We start from the raw sequence: 24768 nt of genomic DNA, 5'->3' as shown, positions 1-24768 counted from the left end.
GACTCTGGTTCTCTCTGGACAAGAGTGAGATGGGTGGGCACTGGGCAGCGCAGTCCAGGATAGGTCCTCCACTGTAGAGTAGGCCTACACATACACAGGAAGTTACTCTGCCATAGGCCCTACAGTCCCTGAGTCTCTATCTCCCATCGTATACACATACACACATATACACACACACACAGACACACACTCTTACAAAACGAGCGCGTGTTACACCATCATCATTATTATTAATATTCTTCAAGTCTCTTATGAAGGTGCAGGCACAATCCCCACTCATCCCAGCCATCTTAAACAAGATGGTTCCTCCCAGAGCAGACAAGTCTTTGTGTGAATTCTGCTCCTTGTTGATGTGCTGTTGTGTTCGTTGTTGTTGTTTGTGTTTATGGATGTGATGTGGCCATAAGAGGTCCGAGTTTGAGGGGGTGGGGTATCCACCCTGATCCTGGTCTGGGTGAGGTGGGGGATGAGGAGAGGGCCGAGAGGGGAAGTTTACAGTATGGACTGGGGGGTGGGGATGAGGGCTGAGAGGGGAAGTTTACAGTATGGACTGGGGGGTGGGGATGAGGGCTAGCTGGGTCAGCTGATGAAGAAGGCATGGGGAGGAGAAGGCTCAGATGGGTGGAGTGATGACGGAGTTATGGAGAGGAGAGCAGAGGTCAGTTGGGTTACAAGGGTATGGAGAAGTGGTCCAGCTGGGCCGATGACAAAGGTGTGGAGAGGGAGGGTTCACAAGTGATGATGGAGAGGAGAGGTGGGCGTCAGATGGGTGAAGTCACGACAGCAAGGGTGCGGTTTCATGAAGAGTCATGCGACTGAGATGAGGGTATGGAGTGATGAGGGGAAGTCTGCTGGGTGGACAGACAGAAAAGCTGTGAAGTCAAGTGAAAGCCCACCTGGGAAACTCCCAACTCCCATTGTCATTGTGACACAGCACTCCACAGCACACCAACGCCAGGGAGCAATGCCAGGGAGCAGTGTGGCAGGACGGCACCATGCTCAGGGTACCTCAGTCATGGAGGAGGACGGGGGAGAGCACTGGTTTATTACTTCCCCCACCAATCTGGCATGTCGGGAGTCAAACCGGCAACCTTTGGGCTACAAGTCTGACGCCCTAACCGCTTACCCATGACTGTGGGCTATGGTTCACACGTGATGATAAAGAGGAGAGTCAATCGATTGTGATGAGGATATTCCACTCCTGAGGGTATCGACACCCAGCGGGAGATGAGACTACAGAGAGGGGTCGTCAGTTGGATCAAGCGGTGATGATCAGGATACAGAGAGGGGCTATCATTTGGATTGAGCGGTGACGCTCGGGATATGAAGAGGGGTCATCAGCTGGATCGAGCAGTGACGATTGTGATATTGAGAGGGGTCGTCAGCTGTGTTGAGCAGTGACGATCTGGATACGGAGAGGGGTCGTCAGCTGTGTTGAGCAGTGACGATCGGGATACGGAGAGGGGTCGTCAGCTGTGTTGAGCAGTGACGATCGGGATACGGAGAGGGGTCGTCAGCTGTGTTGAGCAGTGACGATCGGGATACGGAGAGGGGTCGTCAGCTGGGTCGAGCAGTGACGATGAGGGTGTGGAGGAGACGAGAGTAGAGGTCAGCGGGGTCAGCTGAAGGCCCAGTGTTGGCTGAGGTCCGCCGCGTTGCAGGTGCTCATGAGGAGTCGTCCTGCGCTCAGCTGGAGACACTTCCCAGACGGAGGGTTTTTTAAGAGCTGCTCCTGTATGCAACAAAAACACAGGAGGACAACATGGCGTTAACAAAAACATAATTGGGCTTAAGCATAAAACACCTGAACAACACAGAGGAAATCATATCTCGTAATAAATAGGACATTATCTCTTAAAATAGTTACAAATTGTTTCTTCTAAAACCCTCGAAGGAGAAACACCACAGACACATACAGCACAGTTCTAACTTGATTTTGATAGAAAAAGTTGAGACAATTCTCAATCACTTTTACACACAGCTGTATGTAAGCACACTGGCAAATTCCAGCCTCAGGAGCAAGCTGCATCATTACATTACATTACACTTATCCAAAGTCACTCAGTTATTGATGACAAGGTAATGGTTAAAGCCGCTGGAGCAGTGTGGGCATAGATGTCTTGCTGATGGGCACTACAGCCATGGAGGGAGGGAGGGAGGGAGGGGTTGGTAAAGGTGGGGATTGAACCTTCAACCCTGTGATCTATTGTCCAATACACCCATGGCTGCACCTGAAGACTATGGAGCGATGCCTTACCTCTGTAAATACCCAGAGCTGCTCGGCTGCAACCTGAGTGCCTCGGCCCTTGAGGTGGCACAGCTCCACCGTCACGCCATCAGGCTTGGCGTGCAGACACAGCTGCTTGCCAATGTTGTGTCTCAGCTCCTGGTGAGTACTGTATTCAAAGTACTAGGGAGAGAGAGAGAGAGAGAGAGAGAGAGAGAGAGAGAGAGAGAGAGAGAGAAGAGAGAGAAAGAGAAGAGAGAGAAGAGAGAGAGAGAGGGGGGAGAAAGAAGAGGGGAAAGAAGAAAGAAAGAAGAAAGAAAGAAAGAAAGAAAGAAAGAAAGAAAGAAAGAAAGAAAAAGAGAGAGAGTGTGAGAGGAAGAGGGAGAGAGAGCAAGCGCAAGCGAGATAGAGAGAGAGAGTGAGACAGAGAGCGAGAGAGAGAGAGAGAGAGAGAGAACAAAAAACAAACAGCCTTCATTTACATGACAGCACAGCGGTAAACTGATACATTTAATAATGTTCTATTCCAAGAGGTTCTATTCCACACTAGCTGCATTATGCAGTGTCTTGTCGATATGAGCTACCCGTTGAGGTGAGTTACCCAAACATTACAATTCCCTACATTGTCCATAGGGGTTAGGTTTAGGGTTTTGGGTTCGAGCCATGTTAACAGCCTATTGGTAACTCATCCCAACAAAGCAGCCCATCTCGACAGGACAGTGTCTGAAGAATGTGATAGCGGCTCAGGTTACCTGGTTTCCCCCCATGTTGTGGCACACATACATGATCACCGGCTTGCCTCCCGAGTTATTCTCCCCGACATCGAGACAGCTGTGAGACTCAGAGTTTTTGATCTGCAGAGCATCAAACACAGTCTGTCTGAGCAACAAATTGCATGGCAATCTACATTCCGATATGATCTTATTACAGTCATTAGTACATATCTTAGCAGACATTTTAAAGGCGAGGATAGAAACAGAATATACAGTAATGTATGGAGAAATACAGAACATTACATTCAGCAGGTGATTTAAAGAAGTGACTTAAAAACAGGACATTGAGTCATGTGTGACAGAACAGAACTAAAAAAAATGGGCCAAATAAACCATCTGCTGCTTCTATTGCTGCTGCAGATACCTGCCATTCACTTGGCTGCACTGTACTAGGCCTACACACTTAATATTTTGCTCAGCTTAAATAATTGATTTGTGGTTACTCTAGTGGTCTTGCCTGGTGATAGCAAGGCATGTAGTGGTATAAATGTTACTTGTTGCACTTGTCACACTAATATCACTTGCTGGTAACACGTAAAGGTGCTCTGTGTGGGATGGTGGACAGATTGGGTATTGCAACTATGCTGCGTGTTCATTGCCAAATGTGATCTTTTCATGAATATTTACTCATTAATAGACTAATATTTACTAGCATGACCAAAGTATAGGAAGTCTTGCAGCTAAAAATGTCTACAGTGTTTCTGGAAGTTCGAAATGGTGGACAGGGGGAAGATCCCCCTTTCCATGTATGAAAAGTGTAATTTTCCCAGTCATAATGAATACTTGTAATCTGTGGTAAGTATTTGTGAACAAGGTAACATTTGTGAAGGAGCAGAATGAATTTCGGAAAAAGTTCCTACAGGAGTTGTATAATTAATTACTCATAATTAATTGAAACTTAACTGAAATTAGTCGCGCTCTCCCTTTCAAATAATGTGTACTCCAAATTTTGCAAAAAAAGAGAGTTTGAATACCACTGTAAACTCTCAGCCAATACCACCAACATGCAAATCAGGTGGCAACCAGCACAGGAATCGCTGGTGCTTGTCAAAATGTTGTCGTCTTCTTCGGTGCAATTATCCATCTCAGAGCTTGAATCCATTCAGAGTTCAATAGAAAAATCAGGTACAAGTAACGACCACTGCTACCACCAACAGCTTCAGCATTTGCCGTGCTTGTTGCTACCCGTTTTGCATTTTGTTGGTACTGTGAAGACATTGGCAATAAAGATAACTTTGACTTTGATGCTGAAACACTCACAGCTCCAAATTTGACAGGAGTGAGGTCGGGCACAAAGGCTTCGGGGTAGACGTTCTCTAGGTACCACGAGAAGTTTTTACAGTGTAGAGACTCTCGAAGGTTCACACGATCAGAGATATCGCCAAACTGCTTCTGTAGAGACAAACAGGTAAAATTCATTCAGACAGTTTTCAAACAACAAAATTTTCCATAGAGCACCATGAAAATCTCATCTACATCTAATCCGACCTGATAAACCAAGCAATTGGATCTTGCCTTTGCATACGTAACAAGACGTTAGTAAGCCTGTCTGCACACTATACAATTCAAGTATATAGCACGGTCAACAAATTACTCACTCACAAAATGTCTGCTGATTGTTAAAGGGGTATGCCACTATTTTGGGGCTTACTACAGTTAAAATCGTTGGCTGGGGTTTATAATGGTGGTAAAGTGTCTTATTTTTCATGTAAGCCGTTGCCTTGCTTTAAGACAAGTTAAAAGAGGGAATATGTCGCTAAGCTAGTGAAAGTCAATGTATCCATGTAGCATTGTAGCATGCTACATGGATACATTGACTTTCACTAGCTTAGCGACATATTCCCTCTTTTAACTTGTCTTAAAGCAAGGCAACGGCTTACATGAAAAATAAGACACTTTACCACCATTATAAACCCCAGCCAACGATTTTAACTGTATTAAGCCCCAAAATAGTGGCATACCCCTTTAAGGTAAGATTGCAGCCGTGTCAATGCAGCCCAGGCCAGTTGCCGTACAAGAGGTCTGTTTATCTGGCTGCAGAGTTCCATGAAAAGCAGGAAATGTCACTAGACAACACTAGAGACACCAGACACCAACTCGACTGTGTGCCACTGTACATTTGACTTATAGTGCAGTGCACAGGCAGGCTCATTGCCATGCTAACTGGACAGATCACAACAATACATTAGCGATTGGCAGGCAGATCCAACAGTTTTAAACTTCACCTGCAGGACAATACCTCTAGGAAGTCAAGTAAACATTTCTCAAGACAGCACACAACCAGACTCTCTGTAGTACTGAATGAAACGAAATGTTAGAAAGACGGGGCTCGATATAGGCCATACAGATAGGCCATGACAAAAACAGGAAATGTTAACAGACGACACTAGACACCCACAGTCTCAACTGTGTGCTACATTATAATTGTATAGGCCTAGTAGGCTTTTGGCCAGGGTAACTGCATGGCCACAAAGTTTTGCGAGGACCCCCATACGTTGAAAGTCTTTGTTTCAGTTGCATTCAAAATTATAAATTCATTTAAAAAAAAATCAAATACATTTTAATGTTGAAGCAGAGCATAACACTACCGCTTTTTTGCCATCACCACTTTATTTTTCAATATTTAACCCATAACCTTAAGCTTTGCCTAATGACCATGATTCGAACCCTATGTTGCGACACAATTTCTGAGCAAGACACGACAAGACATGCTTGTTGACATACACATAACATCACAAGACTATTGCACATGTGGTATGCAAGTGGAGCATAAAGCACCAACAGACAAAAATAGAACCTGGAGCCTGGGATTAGTAGCCCACAGTCACAGATTTCCTTTCATGTTATAGTCTTGCTTGCAGACACGCACCTCCTTGGCCATCTTGGCGGCGTTCTGGTTGCGTCGGTAGTAGATCTGCTTGTAGTCGTCCATCCAGACCTCGGCCAGCCGCACCTGGTTACGGGTGATGACTTCAGTTCCCTTGGGGAAGGTGTGAGGGCTCTTGGTGCGGAACACGTGTCCCACAACAGAACACGGAATGATCTCTAGGGTTCCGCCACACTGCCACACCTGGACCAAAAAGAGAGAGGCAAGCATGTTACTTTATTTCCATATGGTCATGCATAGATAATGTCTAATGCACACCATGGGGTTTAATGGGCATTGTGATATCAAAGGTGTGTATAACAACATGTACACATCTGACAAATATACAAAGTTTTGTTGCCTTTTTTGACAATGAAATTTCATCTTTCATTTCAGCACTCATGGGAGGTGTGATGTGAAAATAGAAAAGTTTACCCGGAAGGACATCTCCACATTCTCGCCACCCCAGATCTCCATCTTGTCGTCATATGTGCCGATCTTCTCAAAATAGGTCTTGGAGATGGAAAACAACCCACCCGCAAAAGTGGGAGTCCTTGCAGAGAAGGGAAAAGTATTGTTGCTTTAGATGAAGTGTCCTCTGAATTGATATAATATTAAATCCTGGACATGTTTGTTTTCTATTTAACATTTATACTGTTACTGAAACAAGACAACCTTTGTGTGTATTATGTACAGTATATGCTGCTGGACACTAACTTCCTATGGGTCAGTATATTATCTCTACTTTACATTTAAAATGTTTGTGTCTCAATCACATGCTACTAGACAAGCAATGCAACAAAACCACAAAACAATCTCCAAATCTAAAGCAGCTTTTAGATTGCGTATAAAGCACGACCAAGTATCTAGACAGAAGTACAACCACAACCTTCCACAAATAGAACTTCCTTCCTCAAAATCAAGTCTATCAAGGCTTGCAGACAAAAAAAAACCCTTAACACTCACTTGAGTGTGTAGGTTTCATCTTTGAACTGCTGAGCACTCAGTTTGAATAATAAAGGTGTAAAAGCCCAACATTTTTTTAGATAGGACAGCGAGAGAGACCGGAAATAGTGAATGTGGGATAGTAAGGAAGGGAAGGTTCTGGAAACTACCTCATGCCGGAATCAAACCCGGATCCCCAGCGTAATGGTATGGCTCACTAGCCCTCCGGGTTAGGTCTAATCTTTACACTACTGAGGACTCACTTGACGGGGTAGGTCTCTGGTTTATTCTACTGAGGACTCACTTGATGGGGTAGGTCTCTGGTTTATTCTACTGAGGACTCACTTGATGGGGTAGGTCTCTGGTTTATTCTACTGAGGACTCACTTGACGGGGTAGGTCTCGTCTTTATTCTACTGAGGACTCACTTGATGGGGTAGGTCTAATCTTTACACTACTGAGGACTCACTTGACGGGGTAGGTCTCTGGTTTATTCTACTGAGGACTCACTTGATGGGGTAGGTCTCTGGTTTATTCTACTGAGGACTCACTTGATGGGGTAGGTCTCTGGTTTATTCTACTGAGGACTCACTTGACGGGGTAGGTCTCGTCTTTGCGCTTCTGCTTTTCGTAGTCGGGGATGGCCTCCCAGCCGAAGGTCAGGCTCCAGTCAAAGTTGCCGCGGTTGTGGGCACGCGCGGTGGCCACGGGTTTGTGGAACTGGAAGGAGTTGAGGTCGATGGTGACGATCTCAGGGCTCACAACCGCAGTCGGCTCCTCCACGATACGCGCCAGCAGCGGCTCCAGCCAGCCGTGGAAACACTCACCTGGAGCACAGGTGGAGATTACAGGTGAGACTATGGGTATTTCTCAAAACCTAGGACAGTGTCCTTCCAGTGTATCAGCCTAATTAGTCACACCCAGTGATTGGATACTCTTTATCAGTCACACCCAGTGATTGGAAATTCTATAGAGTTCACCAAAGAGTTTCCAATCACTGTGCGTGACTAATTAGGCTGAGCACACTTGGAAGTGTGCAGACTAGGTTTTGAGAAATACCCTATGATTAGGAGAGCAGGGTCAAGAGTAGGGGTTAGATTACAGAGAGGACTACATAGGACCAGGACTACCACTGTGGGCACCTCCACGATGCACATAAGCAGCAGGTCCAGCCAGCCATGGAAGCACTCAGTTGGGGGACAGGTGAGAGATTACAAGTAACTTTATGGGTAAGAAGAATATGGAGAGTTAGAATGGACAATGGAGATTACAGCTAATATGAGATTACAGATAGGACTATGACTAGGACCATGGATCAAGACTACTCCTTTCCAAAATAGTCAGGGAAGGGCCCCCAGCCACCTGTGGAAACACTCGCACCTCAGTGACAGTTGAAACAACAAGTGTTTATGGGTGATTATGGGTGAGATTACAGATTGGAACACAGCCAAGGTTGCAGTGTGAAGCACAACATGTTCACAAATCTCTTTTTCAGTCAATCTTTTTTTTCCACTCAATTTCTTTTCCAGTTTTTAAAAAAGTCTGGAATGGGTTGAAGACTCATAGTTGATGTTTGCAAAAATAACAAAAATTAGGAAGTGACGGCTGAGGCAAAACCAAAAACACCAAATGAAACTGTGAAAACCCCCCCCCCAAAAAAAAATCACAAGCTTCATATTTTACAAGAGGATTGATCGATTCAAGGAGAGCAACATGATGAAAACAGTGTAACAACAACAGAGGCTTTCTTTTATGTGCCAGTCTGGTTCAGCAGTACTGTATTGGACAAAAACATTCCCACCCACCTAGACTACAATACCGGGGAGAGTTCAAAAATGAGACGAGGATTGAGGTCAGTCTTTGTGCCTCCTTGGCTGGCATTGCACAAATCTGTCCATGTCTGACCGACCCCATGAACATGAAGCCTATTCTGCTCCTACAGAGGAGATACAGTAATGTTCTTGGGGCCTCAGTGAAAGAGGAGACTGAGGTTGCAGATCTTAATGTTCAGATAGTTTATGCTGTTCCCTTACACCAGGGGTGGGGAACCTATGTCTGGAGGGCCGTTTGTGGCCCTTGAGGCCGTTTTATCCGGCCCCCCGAGACAGTTTTCATGTTATGCAGCTTCACATGAAATATGACACATTTTGTAAAGGAATCTTAGAAATTACATTTGCAATACAATCACATTCTATTCAGGGTACCTACAGAAGGTGGGGTTTGTTTTAAAAGCGGCTGCCTTCAATATAGGCCTGGTGCAGGGGGAATTCTTGGTTTGCATTCATAATACGGCCCTCTGAGGACTTGTACGGCCCCTCAGATGAATTGGAAGAGGCCCTTTGAATGAAAAAGATTCCCCATCCCTGCCTTACACCATTCAAATATTTCCAATATTATGCCCATGTGAAGAAACATGCCCTCACATTCTAGAGTAGAAAAAAGCTGAATACGGTATGACTTTTACCATGAACACATGTGTACTCTATATTTGTATACAGTTTTGAAAGTATTACATCAGTTTTGTTGGTACTAAAATATCAAAGATGTAGTAAAAAAGAGTTTTGGGAAGCTGGCTATGTTTACATGACATTTTTATTTCCGAATTAACAATTCAGAATGAAATACAGTAGTTCCGTTGAGTTTGCTTTGATCTTTCACTGAATTCTGAATTGCGAAGTGTTAACGTACATGACGTTTTCAAAGCGGAATTAGGCCTATGCTTTATCAGAATTAAAGTGAGTTTATTCTGAATTAAATGTCTCATGTAAACGAGGCCACTGTGACTAATTGTACCAGACCTGTCCGCCTTACCGTACCAATTGTCCCCAATTTGAGTCTGTGACGTATCTTTCCCAGCCAGTTTGTCTAGAGCACCAAGATGGTCTGGTCTTTTGTGTGTTTGTCAAACCGCATTCTTTTGCTATTGTTAGCAGACAGCCGTCAGAATGCAGTGAGGGAACAGCAGTGACTTCACAGCAACATCAAGTGCCAAGCCCACAAGCCTCAGCAACAACCCCAACTGGGAAATTAACATTTTTAATTTTCAACAAATCCTTTATTTCTCATTGCATCTTTCGATTTGCTGTAATTCAATATAACCTATGGTTGCATGTAAGAAAAGTATTTAGGCCTACAACAGTTTGACTATATGTCAGACACTGGCGTAACCTTAAGCGCAACATTACAGTCAGGACAGCCAACAGGGGGACAAACGGGAATCCTGTCCTGGGCCCAGGGAGAGAGGGGGCCCAGACGTGGGTCCTCAATCTCATTACATTGTTTGTATTGCATGGGGGGCCCTTTCAGATGACTTTGTCCTGGGCCTGACCAATGCCGTCAGCGGCCCTGATTACAGTTCATAAACTACATGCCATGGACAGAGAAATGTCAATGTCAGGGTCAGAAAGTGAGAACAGTGCTAGGGTTCAGAAGTGACATTGAGTCATTGATCTACTCGTCTTGAGTTCTCATTACGAGCATCTGATTCAGATTTCGTGGGATCCAATTTGTGGCAAGGTTTTTACTTTCTGAGCTTAGGTTTCACACCTTATTAGAAAGTATGCAAAAGCATACACCCCAGTGAGCCCGTTTACATTACCACAATAATCAGATTATTGGATTAAACAGGTTATTGGAGTAAACGGTTTATTGCTGTTTATATGCAGTCCGTCGGTGGCCTGTGTTCCACTCAAGTGTGACACACGAAGCTAGAATTCAAGGCTTGTGATTGGCCACTTATCCCTCTAGAATGTCAATAACCTGATCATAACCCAATTATGCTGGATACATGTCTTCAGAAATCAGTTTATTAGCCAAAAACCTACCTGTGCAAATCGGATTTCTCATAAACCGAAAACAGCAATAAACCGATTATGAATACTGTTTATTCAGTTTACATGAGCGCTTGAATAAACCGGTTACTCCAAAAACCTGATCATGGTTTATTGAACCTGAACAGTTTACTGATGCGCATATAATCGGGCTCAATGAGGGTTTGACTTAACCTTACCATCATTCAATTATGACATCATCCAGCTACTGTACACAGCTCATTCCGTAGACATAGATTCACCTACAGACCGTTGTGCTGTTTCCACGTAACCGAATATTTTCAAATGTGGATATTTTTTGTCCTGTTTAGGTGGAAACGCAACATGTGGATAAAAATAAAAACTCCATTGTAACAGGTGTGTTCCAGCCCCCTAAATGGGATATTTTTGAAGCCGGATTTTTGATATGTGTAGTTCAAAACTGTTTACGTGGAAACGGTAGGCCAAAACCAATGCATTTTCAAAAATATCCAGCTACGTGCAAACACCTGTGATAGTTACAGTACATCTCATTCAGTCACTGTGGAATAGATCATAGACATACTGTATGTGGGTGTAGACATATAGATATGTATAGTATATCTATGGAATAGACATGCAGTGGGCATCAAGGAAATTGAGCTCCTCCCCTTGCACATCATTGTAGGCCTACTATATAGATACAGTATTGTAGCCTACTGTAGGGTGCGATATAGGTGTGGGTTGGTCGTCCCCACGTCTGGTTTTGATTATACACTTTTTGTACATTTTGTACATACTTTTTCAATCATGTATAATCATGTAACACAGTATAATGTAACTGTGTTAATAATGCTTAAAATCGGGAAACATGCCCCTCTGCTGCATTTTAGACAAATCGGTAGATGTACACATGTGTAGAGGAGAAAAGTATACAGGAAATATGTATGGGATAGATACGTACAGTGGGCATCCAGGAAGGTGAGCACCTCCCCCTGGGCATGGCTGGCCCCTAGCAACCGGGCCGTGATTAACCCTTTCCTCTCTGCTTGGCGGAGCACCTTCACAATCTTCAGAGGCTTCACAAACTCATCCAGGCGCTCCTTCAGGTGATCTGAGGGAAACAGCAGGAAGAGGAGAGACAGAGGAACATACAGTAAGAAACACATTCTGCACCAAACAAATGGCCTGAAAACACATGTGATATCAAGGCACAGTGCATGACATAACGATTGTGTGAAATGTGCACTGTATAGAAATGAGTACCCAGATTTGTGACTGTAAGTAGTCAATCACCTGTAGTTCTCTGTAATCAACGTGCACTCATTAACTCGCATGAGACCATGCTGAATCATGCTTAGTGTGGCAGACAATGACAGAATATAAAGGCCATTATCTGCAACTGCAATGTAGTATTGTTATACAACTGAGCAGGAAAAGAAGTCACTGTTGAAAGAATATTGGGCCACGACTAGTCAGTCATAAAGACAATACATGTATGTGAATCAAATAGTACATACACTCAAGGCAATAGTACAGTACATACTGTACCAAGTGAATTTACAAGAGATGCTCTACATCAGTGGTTCCCAACCCATGGGCCGGGGCCCACTGGTGGGCCCTGAAATCATTTTCCAAAAATAATAATCATATTTTGGTGTGTATTGCTGTTGATTTATTTTAGTTTTATTCTTAATTGGCTCAGAGGTGGGCCCCGAACATTTTTGACAATTTTGAGTGGCCTCAAGTTGAAAAAGGTTGGGAACCCCTGCTCTACATGTTTCCAAGGCATATATGGGTCACCAATACATATTTGTGGCACCAGGTCTTGTACATAAATTATAGTTTAAAAGAATATAATTACAACATTTGGAGCTGTGTTGTGTAGCTGCACTGTGTTTAGAGTCAGTAGGCCTACAGGCATGCGGCCCCATAGAAGAGTTGGCTGGCAGTGTTAGAGGGGACTTAAGTTAATGTGAGATCATATGAGGGTTTGTAGGCGCTGGACTCTAGAGAATGTTGGCGGGCAGTCATGAGCCATTCCATTTCTTTTGACTTAGCATTTGATACCTGCTGAGAGAGGGAAACCTAAAGTTTTCTGGATGAGAGACCGCAAGAAAAGGGTTACCACCTCTTTCTGACAAGAAACCTGGACATTTCAAACTTAAAATGGACCTTTTTGTTTGTAAACAATGGCATCCTTTATTCAGTGTCCTAGGGAAAGTTTTATCCCGCCCCTTGACAGACCATTAAAAAATAACACACTTACAGGTACAACTGTAAGGGTGGCACCACACATGAGGTGATTTGGGTGACTGTTTGCAAAACAGTGTGCCCCCTACCTCACTGCCATCACCGCCTGTAAGTCAGTCAACAGTTTATGAATTGGTTTTCCTACAGTAATGTTGGTGTGGAAACAAAACAAATATGGTGCATATATTTGTTTTCAATAAACGACTATAACCTTTATAAGGCCTGCATAATTTACCAGGTCAACCCCAATGGCCTGTGGTTGTTTTCTATACTACGTTAGCAGAGTGGTATGCTATGCTGTGTTTACCTTTACTGATATCAGGGTCATGCAGTGCCTTCTAGCTTAGGGCTTAACTGCCTCATACAGTGGAATGCACCATCACAGCTTCAATACAAAGGTTACTCTCAGGTGCTTCATTCCTCATCGGGTGACACGTCACAAACTAGAACGGCACCCGTCGAGTGCAGACCTCCACCAAGGCAGTACAACTCCACACGGATTAGTCCATAAAACGAATAATTTAAAGATTCTGGTCCAACCTGAAAATGTAATCGAAAACTGCTCATCATACTTTAATTAGACCAACATTCTTTCCTTAGAAGTAAATATTAGATGGTATAACAGATGTTTTATGATGTCACAGAGCAATGCAGCGAGTGAACCGAGCCGTCCGCTACTGATCATATTATGCAAACAAAATCCAGAACTATCAGAGAGAGGCTTGCATGCTTTCATATCTATTCAAATGCTCACCATAATCTAATATTGACAAAAGCCATAAAAACCCATACTTCACCACTGAGTACACAAGAGTTGCTGCAACGGAACAAACTCTTTCTTTTCTGCTGGTCAGGGCCATGTAAATAAGCCAACAGGATATTTCTGTTTGTTGGCCGTCGTTCATATCATCTTTCTACTTGCAGGCCTATGCATGTGAAAAGCCAAGAAATGAGAGTGAGAGTGAGAGTGAGGAGGAAACCAGAACAGAAAGTGTGTCTGTTCAGCGCTCACGTTTTAGAAGTTGGTGGTCAAAAGACGGTAGATCAAGACCAAGGCTTATCAGAAACAAGAAGGATTTTACCTCATTCAATACGTCACTGTAGCCTCACATGCATGTACAGCTACACACACGCACACACGCACACACAAACACACACACACTCTCTTAAGGTCATGAGGTTTGTTGCAAGTAATAAATGAGTAAATAGTGTTGTTATAGAACATGGAAAAGCATGGTGCTACATGAAAGGGAATCTAGGCAAGCATAGCAGGAAGTAACAGTTTCTGTGATTGCAACAGATGTGGAAAAAAGAGAAACTACCGTACCTGGAATCTCTAGTACAAAGCTTGCCCATGCACAAAAAAAGCTACGCATGTTACATGGAATTTCAAATTAAATGGAGTGTACTTCAAGAATGTCTGAAATCCTTCTCATGCATCGATAGATTTTTGGTGCATGTACTGGTACTTTCTCTCGAATTTTCACATACAAAAAGATTCAGTACACAATCCATGCTGTGACTATTAGTACATGAGGCCCCTGACCCGAACTATCACCTACTGTACCTATGTCAATGATGTTTTACACGTCAGGGTGGTGCAGCCATTGCTAATGCCACTATTGTACTGATTAAATGTGTATCTACCTACCACCTACTGGTAGTTCCCTCTGTGCACTCACAAAAAAACTGAAATTTCTACACCAATCCATTCTACACTCTACAATGCAGCCATTATTTCCCAGGGCACCAAAACCTTATCAGCTAGAGATAAGGCAAGCAGCTCCAGTGTCACAACAACTAGCACACCGTTTATTGGGGGAGACCCAGATCACACATCCTGAAACACACACGCACGCATGCACGGACGCAGGTAATACAACAAGAAATATACAAATCTTTTAAAATTATCATGACTGCTCAGCAATTCTAAAAACGATACCTCACGGTTCCACAGCTGATTTCAGGCAGAGTTCCAGAGAGCTTTCAGCCATGTAACACTCCCCCCCCCACCCCCCCACAGACACACACAGCCCAGCCAAAGGTTGGATTGCCGCCTGAGGCCCCTTTATGACAGCATGTGTGGTGCCCTGCTCTAACCCTCAGATCATTCTGGTTACATGTATGTACCGTATGTACATACAAAAACTACAGCCACACAAGTCTTTCCCTGATAAAGCTCAGATTTCACCTAGAGGCCCCTTCATGACAGCACAAGTGTAGTGTAGTCCTCGATTGTGAAATGGGTTGGATGAATGAGTGAGAATCTGGATGAATCACAGGCGTGTAGTGCTCTACTCTGCTGTACTCTAGCCAGTGCTTGGCAAGATGACGTGGCAGTTCCAGTCCTACCCGACACTCTAGACTGATGACAGACACTGGCTGCTGACGTGCCATTGGCTGCCATACCTGTTGTGCTCTACGCTAGCCACAGCCAGCCATACACACCTGCAAGAGGTATGTCACTGATCCTCAGTTTCTTTAAATAGACATGAGCAACAATTTTTCTTCTTTCAAGTCAAGTGCACCATATAGGGACTGAGGTTTTGAGGGTTAGACCATCTTCATCCATGAGTCCATGACTCATGCACTCTGACAAAGATAGCATAACCATCGGGGGGAAAAAAAAAACAGTCCTGGTGATGGACCAGAAGAAAAACACAGAAGCGTGTGGAATTACTCCTTATGAACATGACGGATGCACTTTCCAGCTGACACAACTGTCTACATCAGTGTTTCCCAACCAGGGGTACGTGTACCACCAGGGGCACGCGAGCGCATCTCAAGGAGTACGCGGAAAAATGTAATAATAACAAATACAGTACTATATTGAGGAACAAAGCATGAGTGAGGGCAAGGGGGTACTCGTCATACGACAAAACGGCTCAGGGGGTACGCAGGACATAAAAGGTTGGGAAACACTGGTCTACATGAATGACATGACATACATATCGTTCCTGCAGTGCTGGCATTGTTCACCATGATAATCTCAGTGAGCAGAGAAAGTGCTATACAGTATACCGGACGGCACTGACGAACTTGCAGTTGACATATCTGTCTACTCTACAGGAATGACATGACGAACGTGCATACTACACCACGCCTGGAGAGATGGCATTGTTCACCATGATCAGTGGGTATCTCTGATGTACAGATTGTGGCGTACCTTAATGATGTGACTATGATGCCAGTGTACCTGGCTGACACAACCAGGTATCCACCATGAGGATCTTTGTGTGCATATGTGCCATGCATGACATAGCATATCTGGCAATGACTAGCATTACGCACCTGTCGTGCCATAATAGTAGCATAATGTAGGCCTACCTAAGGTGCTGGAGTCGTGCACCATAAAGATGTCGGTGAGCGTGGCGGCTGATGATATGAGCCATACCTCTTCCGGTACCCAAGGGTTTTCAATATGGTAGACCAAGATAAGCCGTGCCACCCATGCCTCCAACTGGGATCAACTCCAGTCTCCTAAATGGGCGTGACTTTACCAATGGGGCACCTAAGTCACGCCCTCTACTTCCTGGTTCATGGGGCAGACAGTTGCAAAAAATTGAATGGAAGTGAATGAGGCGAGTCGTGGTGGACTTGTGGTGCATAAGTGGAGGTCCAAGGTTTGGATTGTTGTCGAGAAACCACTCATTTCAAGCCCAGTAGTTATTTTTTGACTCCCTCTCCCCCATGAACCAGGAAGTAGAGGGCGTGACTTAGGTGCCCCATAAACTCCATTCATTCCCCTAGTCTCCACGTCTCCTAAAGGGTCATGGCTGCCATAGTATTGAAGTTTAGAGGCTTACATTGTATGGATCCTTACATTATGAATGGTCTCCACCTTATCAATCATAACTCGTGTTACACACCTGCCGTGCTGAGCGCAACACACCTGTCGTGACCAGCATAACGTACCTGCGACGCTGGCGTCGTCCACCATGATGATCTCAGTGAGCAGGTTGGCTGGCGTGGAGTGCAGCACGCTGAAGACCGTGCGGAGCAGCGTGGACCAGGCCTCGTTATGGAACACGATGATCACGCTGGTGGTGGGCAGTGGCGGGCAGCGGCGGTACTTACGCTCCACACACCTGAGGGCCGGCACACAGAGAAGGTAGCATAGCACTTTTAGCCGAAAGCTGAGACTTCTAGTATCCAAAACAACCTTGTCATTTAAATTCACGGGTCACTGCAGTAGTATTAGTTACAGTCCCTGAAGCAATGTGGGGTTAGGTGAGCAACTTGATTAATATTACCTATTGGTTGCTAGTAATGGTTACAAGACCTGAAGCAATGTGGGATAGTTGTGCAACTATGACCTACTGGTTAAGGGAGGGATACCTTTAAAACTACAACTCACTGTTCCTGGCTTAAACAAACTCCCTAACAATTTGGTCCTATATCTTGAGTAGGAATTAGTTTTTTTATCACTGCACTCAAACCAGATCACCCACCTCACTTAAACTTTAAGTACAGTAAAAACAGCATAGTTACAGCAGTACGTATGCAAAGTGAAAAGTGCTACTTTGTACGAATTCCAACAGGGCTCACTCAGACTTGATTCCAACTAACTCCAGAGCAAACAAAAACACTCTTGAAAGCCTTCTTGAAAGTTGCACCTTAAATGACAGACCTAATAGCCTACTGCAAACAGCACAGTGAGAGAACAGCAAACAAACTATCATTTGGCCATCTCTCATATCTCACAGGATAACCCTTGAGTAAATTCAATGATGCCGGATTCAGAGCACATAAGCAAACAGCTGATACAAAAAGTTCCACTTCAAAAGTAAAAAAAGAACCTTGCCTGGGCCCACCCGTACACAGCACTGAACTTTTACACTCAAGTCAGTTTGACCAAACCTGACCTTTGCGTATATAAAGGTGTAGTCAATTTACATGATCCTCCACATTATGTCTGGTGCAAGGTCCTCAGGGAAGATATTATTCTGGTTGACAGACAATGACCAATCAGCCAATAAAGGAGACACGAGCACGACGTACACACAGTACAAACAGTGATGCATTACATTCGAGCAGATTACATGTCATGACCAAACGTTAGTAATTAGGTCAATTCAGACATGCATTTCAAACTACAACAGAGTTCACCCCTCCCACCAATAATCATTTCTCAATTTGGCCACACCAGACCCTCTGTAAGAATGAAATTAGTACTAAGTGGGTGTGCTGAGACCAGACTCTGTCTGACCACCCTGCCTATTCTAAACTCTGCCTCACTCCGAAAAAAAATCTGAAACCGAAACGCAAATGCTGTGTGCACACATCATAAATATCAGCAGTGGTGGGTTTGGTTTACAGCTATGTCCAGTAGTTAACATCATCAAGACAGCCGTTGATCCGGTCTCTGAGAACTTGCCATCTGTGGGAGGTTTGGCCCGCCTAACTGCAGTTCCGTGTCCTGCAGGATGGTAAGGCCAGGCCGGGCGAGGCCAAACCCTCTTCTGAGAAGCCAGTTGGCCCTGGCCAAGGCAAGGTGCCATTGTTACAGGGAGGCTAATGATTGGCATTACTCTAATGGCCGTGCTAGTTGGACGGAGCGGGAAGAGAGAGCCTTTGTTTGATGTAGGCATGTCCTGAAATCTGTAGAGGGGCGGGGAAGCATTGTGTGTGTGTGTGTGTGTGTGTGTGTGTGTGTGTGTGTGTGTGTGTGTGTGTGTGTGTGTGTGTGTGTGTGTGTGTGTGTGTGAAAATGAGAGTGAGAGAGAGATAGTGTGTGCGTGCGAGTGCGTATGAGTGAAATTGTGAATGTCAGACTATAAATGTGTGTCAGTTTGTGACAGGGTCAGTGTGTCAGAGAGACAGGGTGAGCAAGAGAGAGAGAGGGAGAGAGACAGACAGACAGAGAGACGCAAGCGAGAGAGCAAGCGTGTGTGTGTGTATAATCTGTGTGTGTGTGTGTGTGCATAGAGAACAATGGTCTCTTCTTACTCGGGGGGCCGGGTGTCGTCGCCGAGGCTGCGATGCAGTGAGATGCGGTCGCTGGCGTACTGGTTAAAGCAGTGGCGCGTCATGCCCTCTTCCTTCTCCTTCTCCTGCTCCGGAGTCAGCTTGTCCGTGGCGTACGCGTTGCCGTAGGCCCCGGGGGCCTGGGGCGCCTGCGGGGGCCTCTCCATGTGCGGCCGCAGCTCTGCCTGACTGTAAAAGCCCGGCGGGCAGCGGGCGTCAACGGTGGGCTGGGGCTCCACGGGCGGAGGCTGGGGCGCCCCGATCTGGAAGCCCAGGTTGTTCACGGCGCCCTTCACCATGTCCACCACACGCTGCTGCCGCTCCACCTGGAACAACATCAACAAATTAGTTTAAACCGCCATAAACGTTTAACACGTTACTGTGGCATGACAGCAAAGAGTGGGATAGGAAACCACATGGGTAGAAGTAGGGTTAAGATGTGACCCAGGGTGGATTTGAACCTGCCCGAATATGGTTTGGGTTCCTTAGCATAGCGTGCCACAGTGCCCCACTAAGTTTAAACTTTCAGTGGTTCCTTGGTCAAATGACGTTACTTAGTAAGTAATACTTACTGTAGTAGTAGGGGCTTAGTGTGTTTCTTGTTTAGTCTTTATTTATGCTCAACTGATTGTTTCTAATGTCGATGTTTCTAATGTCCTTGGCTTTTCACGTTTCCGGTCTATTGTGTCGGCATATTCTGTGCAATCATTGTCATTGCCCAAGACAAATTTGTTTTTCAAGGATACAAAAAAGGCCATATAATCTGATCTCACCATGTCCTGGAACCAGGGGGCCTGTGGCCTGCAACTTGTCTGTTTTAGGTGGAATGGTGTGTGTGCGCGTGTGTGTGTGTGTGTGTGTGTGTGTGTGTGTGTGTGTGTGTGTGTGTGTGTGTGTGTGTGTGTGTGTGTGTGTGTGTGTGTGTGTGTGTGTGTGTGTGTGTGTGTGTCTCATTAGGTCCTGGAATTAGAGGTCCAGCGCTGAGGGCCTTGACTGTGTTAGATAGGGTAGGGTCTATGAGGGGTCCCATAGTGAGGGCACTGGCTTTGTTAGGTGGAATGGTGTGTGTGTGTGCGTGTGTGTGTGTGTGTGTGTGTGTGTGTGTGTGTGTGTGTGTGTGTGTCCATATAGTGTCTGTATAGTTCTCACCAGGTCCTGGAACCAGGGGCCCTGCAGTGAGGGAATGGGCTTCTGTGTGTGTGTGTGTGTGTGTGTGTGTGTGTGTGTGTGTGTGTGTCCGTATAGTTCTCACCAGGTCCTGGAACCAGGGGTCCTGTGGTGAGGGTCCGCTGGCCACGTCTCTCTGCAGCACCACCAGCACCACCATGAAGAGCGTGCCGCCCAGCAACACCAGCTTCAGCGGCGACATGCGCCGACGCAGGAACAGACGCATGCTGACCACTACTCCTCCTCCTCCTCCTCCTCTTCCTCAAAGCTGGAAGATCTAGAACCCATATGCAGTACATAAGACTTTTAGGACATAAGACATGTAGAAGTGTGTAGATACCAGTGTTTCCCCCAATTTTTTGTTAGTCAAGGTGGAGGGGCGTTAAAATTATATTTGTTTTGGCTAAGCAACATTAGAAATTACATTCACAACCTGAAATCTTTATCTTTCCAGGGGACCTAGTCAAGGTGGTAGGTGTTTCTTGTCAAGGTTGCCGCCTTAGCAATTAAGTGCTGGGGGAAACCCTTGGTAACACTTGCTCTGTGGGACATGCATCTGATGCAAGAGGAACACATAGTGGTTGTGGCCTTGTGATGCAAGGTAAGACGTCATTGATGATTGACATTTTATTGATGTTGCCTTCATTTTCTCGGGAATACCGAGATCCCATCTCATGCGGAAGTAGCAAAGCCTGAGATACCAGAGTACACGTAATTTGATGCAATTTGGATCATGGTCATGGCTGCTACATGTGCTTCAACGGAAACAACAAACTTCAAGACCTGTGCCAGGATTTTTTCAGAGAAAATGAAGGCACCATTAATATCTCACAATGACACACCACACACACCACACCACACACACACACTTCCCTAAATGGAATGGCCAGGAGGCAAAGGTAGGACTAATGTGTTTTTTTGGAGAGGGGCACATATAATAGCAAAAAAGATCAATATGTTAAATGTATAAATTTCGCTTTATACTTATTTTCATTGCAAATGAAAATCATTGGCTGTCCAATATGGGGGCCAAAACAGGGGACCAAGAGCAATCCCATATCCCCCCCACCCCCCACCCCCCTTCTTGAACCGCCTATGGGAGGTAAAGACATCAGGGCGCGCGCACACAGACACACACACAGACACACAGAGACACCGACACTGACACCGACACCGACACCGACACTGACACCGACACCGACACAGACACAGACACACACATCAGTACAGAAAAGGACCACAGTCTATCACACACATGTACAATTAGCCTGCAGGCACTTAGCCGAGAAAAGATAGAGCTGGAGCCTCCTGTGCCCTGAATTCCTTCTGCCAGCGCCCACAATACTGGCGATATCTCCCCAATGGACTGAACACTACACTACACTACACTACACTACACTACACTACACTACACTACACTACACTACACTGTGCTGTGTGGCAGGCAGCCCACTACTACCCACAGACTTATGTCCCTTCAGTTCCCCATTCACACACACTCATAGGGAACTGAAACCTGGGAGACCAGGGATACATGAAGTCTATCAGGCAGTGAGTCAGCCAGTCAGTTAGTTACACCCGCCCACCCCCAAACACACGCGCACACACGTGCACACACACTCATAAAAACACCAGAGTCTAAAAGTGTGGTCAGGGAGATCAGCTCAACAAAATGCACCGGTAAGTAACAGCAAATACTTACCCCACCCCTCCAAAACACTTGTGTCTGAAGTGCGGCAACACTTATCCAGTGATACCAACTTTGCAAATTGTGCCTGCGCTGCGCTGCGTTGCGTTGCTTTGCTGGCAAGCAGGCATTGGCATTGTTGGATGTCCTCTCTTTCTCTCCCTCTCTCTAGCCATAAACGGAGGTGGTGCGCAGAGCAGAGCAAACAGGCCACACCAGAAGGTAAACACCTCCGCAGCACACCTGACAGCACCGGCAGCAACACACCCTTTTACACACACACACACACACAACTTCTCCACCCCCTGTCCCCCGACACATACACGTGGCAACAGGTGACTTGCTGAGCCGTGTTGCGTTGTGCGTTGTGTGTTGTGTTGTGCTGTGCTGTGCTGTGCTGTGCGGCCAGGTGACTGGCTTTGCTGTGTTGCACTGTGTTGCACTGTGTTGCGTAGTGTTGGAGGAGAGAGTCCCTGGAGACTACACTGCACTCACTCTGGAGGAGCACCAGGACACTTTGCATGTGCACACAAACACAGACACACCAGCAGCCATGCATGCACACACACACACGCGTGTCTGTGTGTGTGTGCGTTCGTGAATGCGCGCGTGTGTGTACAGTCAGTCTACCTTGACAACAGTGCTGCAATTCTCACCCACACTGACAGCACGTCACGGAAACGTTTAGACACACACACACACACACACACACACACACACACACACACACACACACACACACACACACACACACACACACACACACACACACACACACACACACACACACACACACACACACACACACACACACACACACACACACACACACACATCCTCATAACATCCCCAGTTACATATCCCATTTACATGCCGAGTGACAGCAATGAAAGCATTGTCAAGAGGAATATGACTCATCTTTTCACAGGCCCTCTCTCTCCGCTCAAGCACTTACAGTACACAGGCGAAAGAGGAGGGCACACTTCAAAAGGCAGAAAGACACTGCTCTGCCATCGCTTATACTTGTGCCATTTGCTGACAACCAGTCAGAAAGGCGTAGTGGCAGTGCAGGCAGGCCGAATAGTGCAGGGACAGTGGAGTGGAGAAGCAAGTAGAGGTGAGAGAGGGAGAGGACGTCTGCAGGGAATGCTTATCTCAACAAAGAGAGAGAGAGAGAGAGAGAGAGAGAGAGAGAGAGTGTGAGAGAGAGAGAGAGAGAGAGAGAGAGAGAGAGAGAGAGAGAGAGAGAGAGAGAGAGAGACAGAGAATCTACCCAGTCTAAACAGAGGCATGTTCTGTAGGCCTGCTTTACTGCTTCTTTTTTGAAAGGCTGTATCTCCAAATCAGTAAAATCTCTATGGGAATGAACAGTGGCCAACAGTCTGAAGTCTCCCTCTTTGCCCCTCTTGTCTTGTGTTCCAGCCTCATCATACCGTGGAAACAGGTTTGCCCACACAGCCTGCAAAGGTTCCAGAATGTGTACGTAGGAAGAGCAATTCGGAGAAAACTATTTGAAATACCAGTGGCTGTAGGTAGAAACACTTTTATTGTGGCCAATTAGCGCCGTGCCTTTTGCGACAGGAGAATGAGCGCTTTTGCTAAATATTAATTTAAGGAGTAACATTGTAAATTGAGCGCTTCTGTCCACAATTAGCCTCTTGGACATGACAGAGCCAATAAAACAAATGCTTCATACAATCCCCTTTGCCTTGAGGACACGCTTTGAGACGGCTGAGAGCGACTGTCCCCCCGTGAGCACACTGATGCACTTTCACACTTCCTTGCCAGACGACCATAATCTATGTCAACGCAAAGCAGTGGTGCGGTGCGCCAACAAAGCAGGAAACTAGCTGCATTAAATCAGGAAGTTTACTCTGATGTATATTTTCGTTTTTTAAATGTATATATAAAACCCGTGTATAAATCAAGCGCTCTGCTTGTAGCTGTCATAGTATATTTATGATCAAAGAAAATGAATTTCATCTGGCGCTTGTGTGAGAACTAGACAACGGTTTCAAAGACGTCGCGCCCTCAAAACAAGCGGATAAAGGCAGAAAAAAAACATTAATTAATTTCCCCTCAACTACGTTATAAGTCTACCAGTCCATGTACCCATTTCGTAAAACGGATAGAGCCAGAATAACAACCTAAAGCCATATGTTGAGTTTCAAGTGGCAGCAGCATTTCCTTAAAATCATGGCTTACCTGAAAAGAGGTCAGTCACCCAAACTTTGGCCAAATCCACAGAGACTGAAAAGCTTTTCGCAACGCTGATTATTACTTGATAATGCAAAAAAGACGGACGGGTGTCCTGGCTGACTTCAACTTTCTTGGACGAGCCTATTGAGTTTACCCAAGGCTGAGAGAATACGCGAGCCAGCGACGCAGTCCTCCCGGTTTCCCTTTGAACACGCAACAGGTGCCATTCGCTCAAATGATTAACCAGCGCCTACAGGGTCCTAGAGTCGCCGGTTTCCATCTGTAAAGTAGGCAAGAAAGGCACATTGCTGTTTAAGATTAGGACTAGAGCCGTTTCTGGACAAAGTGCCCCGCCACGCCGCAATTAAGATACTGGGGTGGCAGTCTTAAATGTCTGTGTTTGGAATATCTGAATTATTGCCAGAAACAGAGACACTTCTTTGGGAACTTAATTAAAGTTCAGAAGAGGATGCACAAGTTAACATAAGCATTGCCTCAACAGATTTGAATAATTGATGGGAAAGTAATTAAATACTAGGCTATCTCCAGTATCGCTGCCTTGTAACTTTATCCAGATTTATTCAGAAATTGAGTCAGGCGCGCCAAAGGGAAATGTCCCGCTGGGTCTCTCGGATTACTGTCAGCGGCCGAAATCGTGATTGCACACTATTGACTGACAAGGTGTTGGCCGGACAGCAGGCCTCACTGGGATGGACCGAACCTCGCGGTCGAATATAGCAGACTTATGAGATGTGTCTTTATGAAATATTCAGCCATTGTCCTCGTTTGGACAACCGGTTCGGCTACCGTATGTCAGGTGTCCAGTTACCCAAGACGCACTGATGCGCGTCTCTCTTTCTCCTCTGGACCACTCCACTTGTTTGTTTAATAGGCCTT

The 24768-nt window shown here is 45.5% G+C and overlaps 1 protein-coding gene across 1 annotated transcript; it reads right to left on the bottom strand.

The window, feature by feature from the left end:
• Positions 1–511: 511 nt before the first annotated feature.
• On the bottom strand, positions 512–24768 carry galnt6 (UDP-N-acetyl-alpha-D-galactosamine:polypeptide N-acetylgalactosaminyltransferase 6 (GalNAc-T6)). The gene is made up of 12 exons (XM_063208303.1): positions 23878–24768; positions 20071–20262; positions 18801–19144; positions 16767–16939; positions 11563–11712; positions 7403–7637; positions 6302–6419; positions 5870–6070; positions 4261–4392; positions 2980–3081; positions 2258–2410; positions 512–1732 (listed from the first exon to the last, which is right to left on the bottom strand). The coding sequence occupies exons 2-12, from the start codon at positions 20209–20211 to the stop codon at positions 1619–1621; spliced, it is 1863 nt and encodes a 620-aa protein (XP_063064373.1). The 5' UTR covers positions 20212–20262; positions 23878–24768; the 3' UTR covers positions 512–1618.

This window comes from Engraulis encrasicolus, chromosome 10 (genome assembly GCF_034702125.1).
Source record: "Engraulis encrasicolus isolate BLACKSEA-1 chromosome 10, IST_EnEncr_1.0, whole genome shotgun sequence".
Lineage (NCBI taxonomy): Eukaryota > Metazoa > Chordata > Actinopteri > Clupeiformes > Engraulidae > Engraulis > Engraulis encrasicolus.
Note: the sequence above shows the minus strand (reverse complement) of the source record. Positions and strands in the feature narration are given on the sequence as shown.